This window comes from Falco rusticolus, chromosome Z, assembly GCF_015220075.1.
Source record: "Falco rusticolus isolate bFalRus1 chromosome Z, bFalRus1.pri, whole genome shotgun sequence".
NCBI classification, from domain to species: domain Eukaryota; kingdom Metazoa; phylum Chordata; class Aves; order Falconiformes; family Falconidae; genus Falco; species Falco rusticolus.
The window spans coordinates 62,093,778-62,102,103 of record NC_051210.1 but is presented as its reverse complement, the minus strand read 5'-3'; the positions used below and the strand labels follow the sequence as shown (position 1 = coordinate 62,102,103).

The following is an 8,326-nucleotide window of genomic DNA, read 5'->3' as shown; positions in this document are numbered from 1 at the left end:
GTTTGAAAAGGCAAACATTCAGAAAAGATTCTGAAGACTAGGTTTTTAACTATGAGGAGACTGGGGAACATTTGTTTGGGGGCTTTTGTTGTTCTTTCTACCAGACTTACAGCATGTTTCTGTCAGGATGGGAACGTCATGGAAAAGTAGGGAGTCAAACATTTTATGGGGAACATTTCTATTTAAATAAATGAAACTGCATCGTCACAAAATCCATTTTGCAGTTTGATCCAATATAGATTATGCCAGCATGTCTTCCCCTTTTTCCCACCCCTTCATCTCCCCAGCCCCAACCATAAGTACAATTGGCCAGTGTAAGCACACTCAGATTGCTCTGCAAGTACTTCTTGTGAGATATGTGATACAGACCCAAATTCAGCCTGGACTCGAGCCACAGAGCACAGAAAATCCAGTTATGAAACCTTTTTCTCATTTTACAGCACTCTAAAGCAGCATTTTTAAAGGAAGAAAAGGCTAAAGCCTTTTACATCTATGCCCATCTTTGGTATTCACAATCGACTCCAAGTTGTTAAAACTTAATTTTCTGCAGCTCTGTTTAAAACATAAAACTTTCTGCTTTCTACTTATATTTCTCTTTATTCATTGCTTGAGCTTCCATGCGTCCTTTAAAACTGAAATGAAGTTCTCTAAACTGTGAGGAGGTTGCTCGTTAGTGGAGCAAATACAATACTGCAACCAACCACAAATGTTGATTTAATGCAGAATTGATTTATCTCTTTAAAAAACACTAAATCCTCTGTTTAGGTGGTATTTTTTCGGTTTTTTAATTTTAGTGGAAATGAAATTAAGAATATGAAAACTACAGCGCAGAAACGAAAAGCCCCATCTTTTAAAGCAATGCGTTTCCTCCACGTTAGAAAATCTAACACAAAGGAGGGAAAAGAAGAGACGACAGGGGGAATGTAAAACCGTTCGGCAAAACACCCTCCCCACGGAGGGCCGGGGCGATGGTCCCGTGCAGGGGGCGGCCCGGGGAGCGGCCCGGGGGGTGCGGTGGGAGCCGTGGGCGCCGCCGGGTCCGTCCTGGAGCCGCGGGGCTCTTTTCCCCGCCGGGAAGAGGCAGCGAGGCTGGCGGTGGCGGGCGCGGAGGCGCCGGTGCCCTCGCCGCTCCCGCGGACCCTCCGCCCGGGGGCAGCGGAGGTGCGGGGCCGCGACCCGCCTCTGTCCGAGCAAGGGGCGGGCGGGGGGGCAGGCGGCGGAGCTGGACGGGACGAGGCGCCCCGCCGCCCTGTGCCAGCCGGAGCGACAAGGGCTCCCAAGCTGCGGCGCTCACCCCGCCCCAGCGGCAGCGGCACCGGGCGGCTGGGGCACCTTGCAGCCCTCGCTGCGGGTTGAGGGCCGTGCCCGTGCCCCCGCCATCCCTCGCCCCGCAGCGCGCGGGCGGCAGGCAGAGGGCACAGGAGTTGCACCCCTCTTGCTGCCCTGCCTGGTGCGGCTCCGGGTGAGCCCTGCCTCGAGGTCCCGGGGGTCTCGGCGGAGTCGCAGTGGGGCCTCAGTCCCCGGGGCGGAGGGAGAGACCTTGCGCGCTCTGTCGTGCGGAGCAGAGGGCGGCCGCGCATTCCCAGCTGGCATCGCTACGGAGGAGTTTGCGGGAATGTTTGCCATGGGGGCGGGGAGGGGAAACGGGCAAAACGTGCAGAAACGCACCGGCAGGAATCGGCCGGACCCGGGGGAGGAGGCGGCGAGCGGAGCGAACCCGCTGCAGGGCGGCTCTCCCGCCGCACCGAGGCGCGCTGTGCCCTGGCGGCGCGGCCCCCCGCTCCCGCACCCGCACCCGCTCCCGCACCCGCACCCGCTCCCGCACCCGCACCCGCTCCCGCACCCGCATCCGCTCCCGCTGCCGCACCCGCTCCCGCACCCGCCCCGGGGCGCCCAGCGGCTCTGCCCAGCCCGCACTCCCGCGGTGGGGCTCCCAAAGCCGGGTTACCCCCGCACTCGGGAGAATCTTCGGCTCCCGAATTGCTGCAGGCTGACTCCTCTGACACTCCGGCACTTAAGGAATATCTAGGACAGGACGCACGTGGTTAGGAGTGATCAAACCGGAGGTAAGATCAAAGATCACTTTAATTGCGAAAATGAGGTCAAATAAGATTTTCAGACAATCAGCTATATATCTGACGCTGTTAAATGCACTACTGTCATTTAATGGAAGCGGTTGAAGTTCAGAAATGACTGGACACTTACATTCACGTGACGCACAGATTTAACATTCCCTTTTACCTACAGGTAACACAGATTACACAAAAATAAACAGGAAAAATATATATATAATATGTATATATTTGGTCAAGCATTCATTTCAGGCAGCCCATCGCAAAGGTACGCCGCAGCCTGCCCGGTGCCGGTACTCGACCCGGCGCCGCCCGGGAGCGGTCCCAGCGCCCGGCCGCGGCTGGCGGGAGAGCCCGGGGCACGGCAGGAGAGAGGCGGGGCGGGCAGAGGTGTGTGCGGCCGGCAAGGTGTCCTGCTGTCCTGCTCCAGCCCCGGGCCAGGCGGGGAGGGGGAAGCACGCCGGGTTTCCTGGAGCCAAGCAGCTAGGATTGACGGGAGGGGGGGGACCCTCTGCGGGGAGAGGCTGGCGCGGCCACCGCGGGGACCAGCCAGGCCAGGCTTGGGTCTCCCTGCCCTTGGCATGGCAGTGACACCGCTTGCTTCTGGCCGTAGCTCTCAGCTTGTGGGGAGGGTCGTGCTTGCCCCCGCCGGGGCTGTCCCGGGAGAAGGAGGCTCTGCCCCGTCCCAGCCTGTGCCGATGTGCCGCCTTCGCCATCCGCGGCTGCCGCCGGAGGATGCTCTCGGCCCCTCCCCTACTGCCACGGAGCACATGGCAATGGTTTGGTTGATCGGTTTGGTTCATTTTGTTCTTGTTTGTTGGTGGGTTGTTTTTGGTTTTGTTTTTTTTTCCCCCGAGCAAAATGTGCCGCAGGTGGCTGCCTCCGGAGCAACCGCAAGCGTCTCCGGAGAAACTTTAAAGAGGCTTAAAAAAACCAAACCAAAACAAACAAATCCCAAAACAGAACAAAACAAACAAACAAAAAAAGAAACGTAGCTTCTGAGGCTGCTTAAACTCCCTGTGATCCTTCGTGCGCGGTGAACTCAGGGACAGTCGCACAGCGCCAAACCTTTCCTCGGTGGGAAACTTTCGGTCAAAGGCATTTTAAAAAAAATAAAAATCAGCGTACAAATGAGGCCTGCGGTTGGCGTTTAAGCCCCATCACATCACCTCCCTGCGCTGTAAGGAAGCGAAGCTCTGTGAACTGGAAGGTCCCAGCATAGCAGGAGGGCTGTTAGGCACACGTAACACAAGACGTAAGTGTAAGTACCCTGCAAGGCTACAAAATATAGTCGGTTTTCCCCTAAGAAAATCCACTTGGTGGTTTCACAGCCCGGGAAGCGACGAGCCCGACGCCCCTTCCTCCGCTCGGGAAGCGGCCTTCAGCCTCACACTGCGGACTCTCAGCTCCCCGCCGTCTCCTCGCAAATCCAAGAAAGATCCCCAATACGCCGGTTTTCTGCATAGGGTGGTTTATTTTTACCGATGCTACTCGGGCAGACACTGTGGTTTCCAGCGACCACAAGCAACGACTTGCAAACCCTAAGTCTACCCAGAACGATGAAGGAGAAGGATGGAGAGAGGCAGGAGCGCCGGCGCCCGGCAGCGGAGCGCCGGGGGGGCCAGGCGAGGGCGGCCGGGGCGCCCTGCAGGGCAAGGCGCTCGCCCGCCGTCCCCGGTGGAGCCCTGCCCTGTCCCCCGGGTCTTGTCCGACAGGCGGAGGGAGCGAGGGACTCGGATACCCGCTTCCCCCGCCCCCCCCCCCGCTCCCCCCCTCCCCGGGCCCTTCTGCCGGCGCTGTAGAGGGGCTGGGCGGGGGGGGGTGGGGGGGGGGTGGGGAACACGCAGCGACGGGGGCCAGGCGGGTGGAGCGAGTGGCAGGACCCCCGCTGCCTCGTCCAGGAGCGTGGGCTTCACTGCTTGCAAAATTTGCACTTGATAATTTTCTTAAAAGCACTTTGGAAGTCTTTGTTGAAATAGGCATAGATGATGGGGTTGAGAAGGGAGTTGGAGTAGCCCAGCCAGTTGATGACTGCCCCCAGCCACTCGGGCATGTAGCACTTACTGTCACAGAAGGGCAGGACCAGCGCCACGATGAAGAACGGCAGCCAGCAGAGGATGAAGGTGCCCATAATGATCCCCAGGGTCTTGACAGTCTTCCTCTCCCGGGACAGAGCCATCCTCCGCTTGGCCTCCGTGTTCTTCTCGTTGCGCGTCTCGAAGGAAGGGGGCGGCGGGGAGCCGCACGCCTCGCTGGGCAGCGGCAGGTGAGTCTTGGAGGAGCTGTTGCAGCGCTGGACCTCGATGATCTCCAGGGCGGCCCCGTCCTCACCCTGCCGCACAGCGCCGTTGACACAGGCACCGGGCTTGGGCTCCACAGTCCGCCGCCAGCCCTTGCCGGGCTCCCCGTTGCTTTTCTTCTGCAGGGCGGCCGGGGAGAGTGTGAGGCAGGTGTCGGCGATTTTCTTCTTCTCTGCCTTCTTGACGGTCTTGCGGATCCTGAAGCGGGCCGCCTTGAAGATGCGACCGTAAAGCACCAGCATGAGGAGGAGCGGGATGTAGAAGGCGCCGAATGTGGAGTAGATGGTGTACCCGTGGTCCTTGCTGATGGTGCAGGCGTCGGGGTCCGAGCGGTCCTCGGGCGTCCGCCAGCCCAGCATGGGCGGGATGGATATCAAGAAGCCGATGAGCCAGGTCAGGCTGATAAGCACGGCGGCCCGCCGGGGAGTCCGCTTGTTGACATAGTCGATGGGGTCCGTGATGGCCCAGTACCTGTCCAAGGCGATGGCGCACAGGTGCAGGATGGAAGAGGTGCAGCACAGCACGTCCAGCGAGATGAAGATGTCGCAGGTGACTTGCCCCAGCGTCCACTTGTTCAGCACCTGGTAGAGGGCCGCCATGGGCAGCACCAGCACGGACACCATGAGGTCGGTGACGGCTAGCGAGCCGATGAGATAGTTGGCCACGGTTTGCAGGGAACGCTCCAGGGCGATAGCCGCGATCACGCAGGCGTTGCCGCTCACGGCGCACAGGATGAGCGTGCCCAGGAGCAGGGAGGTGAGCAGCTGGTAGCTCAGGGTCACCTCGGCGAAGCCGGGGCCGCCTGCCCCCTCGGGGGAGCGCTCTGGGGAGGTAGTGTTGTTGGCCACATCCATGCCGGGAGGGGGGGTGGCTTCAGGAGACGGGCATGGGAAGAGGCGCCGGTCACTTGTGCGCTCCCCTGGCAGGAGGCATCGCCGCCCCGTGCGCTTTGGCCGCGACGGGTACCCCCCCTCTGCCACCCCTCCCTCCCCTATATAGCGCGGCGGGAGGCGGCTGAGGCTCGGAGGACGGCGGCTGGCGGAGCCGCCCCGCGCCCGCCCATCCCCGCCGCCTCTGCCCAGCGCGCAGCCCCGGGCGGTGGGGGCGGCTCTCACTCCGCCGCTCGCCGAGCTGCTGCCCCTCGCTCCGCCGCTCTCCCGCGCCGCTCCTTCCTGCTCTACCTCCCCGCTCTCCCCTCGCTCTTTCCCTCCCTCCTTCCCCTCCCTTTCCGCCCCCCCCTCCATCCCGCCCTTCCGCGGGGCGGGGGGGGTGTCTCGCTAGGTCGCCATCGTCTCCCAGCGCCGCCGGCGGAGCGGCCGCCGGGGTCCGTCACTCTCCGCCCTCCCCTGCTCGCAGTGGGGACACCGCAGAGAAACCCACCACGACTCCCCACCATCCCCGCCCCCTCCAAATGTCCTCCGCCTCGGGCAGCGGGGGCTGCGGGCTTCCCCTCGGGACCGGCGCCGGAGCTGGTGCGGGGTGTGCGAGGCAGGGGGAGGCTTTCCGTAGCCAGGCATTACCAGCTGGGGCGGGGGGCGCAGAGGTGTGCCGGGGGGCTCCGGGGGGGCTTATCGCCACCTACAGGCAGGTGGCTGCGGCCCGAGGGCGCGGCGCCCGGGGGCAGGTCGGCCGGGCACCCGCCGCCACGGGGCCGGCGGGACTTTCTTTGGGTCTGCCCCCTCGCCCCCTGTCCGCCCGGTGCTGCCGGGGTCGTCCGGGGGGCAGCATCAGCCATGCCGCCGCGGGTGCCGGGCGAGAGGGATCACAGTGTCGCACGGGTGTCGCGGAAGAGATTGCCGTGCAGCCCGGTGCCGGGCAGGGCTCTCGCTCAGTCCCTTGAGAGTGCTGGCGCGGTGGAGTCCCCATCCGTGACGGCCCGTGCCCTCGCCCCAGCTTCCCGTCGTGGGGAGCGCGGTCGCTGCCGTCGGGGGCTGCGCACCGGTGCGCTGGTCCCCGCTGTCCCGATCCCCGCCGAGGGACGGCCTTGTCCCCGGCCCTCCCGAGACGGGGGTTACCGCGCAGCACGCTGTTGAAATCGCTGTCCTCGCAAGACAGTAACAGCAACAACAACAGAAGGGGGGGGGGGGGGGGGGGAATGCATTACAGCCCCACCCCACCCCACAGCAGAAGGGAGAAAAGCTGAGGTCTGCAAGTGAAATGAGAAAAATACCTCTGGGAACAATCTTGAATACAAGAGTGTCAGGTTGACACATCATAAGCAAATCAGTTAATATCCAGTAAATAGAACAAACAATCACAAACCTGAGAACCATCTGTCATTAAAAAAAAAACAACAAACAACCAGGAAAACACACACACACACACAAAAAAAACAAAAAACCAACCCGTGGTGTTATTGACAGGCTTAACTCCAACTGTCCGTGAAAGGAAGCCCTCTGACACAACTTCTGTGCAGGCTTTCTACTGTCTTGCGTCTCAGTATTTTTAATGGTATGAGATCTTTCACTCCGCTTTGTAGTTGTGCCATGCAAGCTCAGAAAACGCAGAAAGCCAAATAAGTAATTGCTTAACAGGAAGATTTGCCAGATTCTAACTTAATCAAACTTGAGATCACAGAGCCTGGCTTGCAACGCCCAAGTTTCCTCACCTTCTCTCAGTCAACATTTAAAAATAAAGCTGAGTTTACTACTTCAGCACATTTGGCCAGATTTCGGCCAGTTCCTCTTTACGAGAGGGGGTCAGGCTGCACTTCCCCGCCTCTAGGCTTGCATTCCTTACTGAGAATCAGCAAGGCGCAGAGATGCGCTGGATAAGCAGAGCAGAGCTGAACCCCTGCATTGCCCGTGGTGCCAGCCGGGCACTAACGCTTAGAGGATCGGTGCCCTATTGAATGAAGGCTTACACTGCTGAGACACAGACAAAGCAAAATGTAAACGGCATTTAAGTATGCTTTGCTCCTTCACTACCAAAACCTATTTTCTTTTTGATGTCCTCTCAAACGTATGGCACGGTTGGCTTCTGAGCCAACCTGTTTCAGGACCCTTTCACCTTCAGCGAAATCAGTTTGTGCTTCTTGTTGTTTACAGCCAGCCTGATGCAACGAAGAAAGTGCAAGTCTGGGAGGCAGGGAAATCTCGAGGAGATTCTCCCAGCTTTCTTGCGGTGATGGGCAAGTCATTAGCCTAATTAGGTTAGCCTGAAATTAGCGTTTCAAAGCCACGGGGAATGGGGGTTTTAGGAGTCCACGAAGGGCTCTAGGAGGAACTGTTTCTAGAGGTGTTCTGCGCTGACACGGTCAAGGGCAGTCAATCCCAGACACTTTTTGCCGAGAAATTCCAGTGCGGAAAAGTCGACAGGGTCCACTTTCAGTGGAAACCTTTTAAATCGGCTTTTTGAATTTTGTTTAGGGACTGAAAGTCATTTCACTCTGAATTAAATTGAGAAACAACTTAGGCAACCGTGGAGGAAAGGGTGGGAGTAGGAGGTGAAAGATGTAGATGAAGGGAAAACTCACTCTTTTGATGTGATAGTGTTTTTAATCCTACTAAGCATTTAAAGAGCAAAAAGCCAGTTAAACTTTCAAGCAACTAAATGATGTGCTAATGTCTTTAGATAACCTGGGTAAAGCACCTAGGGAATTTCTTTAAGGAAAGCCATATCCTCACAAAATCCAAGCTGACTTGAAAATAAATGAAACCTTAACATCGCACAACCTTTAAAAGTCCAACTAAAATATTAATGTTATTCAGTTATGACACAGCTGCAGCAAACAAGTCGTTCCTCAGTAAGTATGAAAAGAAAAAGCATTAACAACTGTGTCAGAAGATGCTTTCCTGAGTAATTTCATTTTACACATTTCCAAAAAGGGGAGAGCTATGTATTCTTGATGATCTCGGATTATTACTGTATTGTCTATTTGCCAGGGTCCAACTAAAATGCTACAATTTGATTGCAGCATTTTGTTCACGTGGTTGCATATTACACTTTGCTTTG

At 58.1% G+C, this 8,326-nt stretch overlaps 1 protein-coding gene across 1 annotated transcript; it reads right to left on the bottom strand.

Moving 5' to 3' along the window:
- Nucleotides 1-2,132: 2,132 nt before the first annotated feature.
- HTR1A (5-hydroxytryptamine receptor 1A) lies at nt 2,133-5,337 on the bottom strand. Its single transcript, XM_037372667.1, has one exon. The coding sequence runs from the start codon at nt 5,224-5,226 to the stop codon at nt 3,985-3,987; it is 1,242 nt and encodes a 413-aa protein (XP_037228564.1). The 5' UTR covers nt 5,227-5,337; the 3' UTR covers nt 2,133-3,984.
- Nucleotides 5,338-8,326: the final 2,989 nt, after the last annotated feature.

Coding starts and splice junctions, on each gene's coding strand:
- HTR1A (XM_037372667.1), bottom strand. CDS start 5,226: ATGGATGTGGCCAACAACACTACCTCCCCAGAGCGCTCCCCCGAGGGG.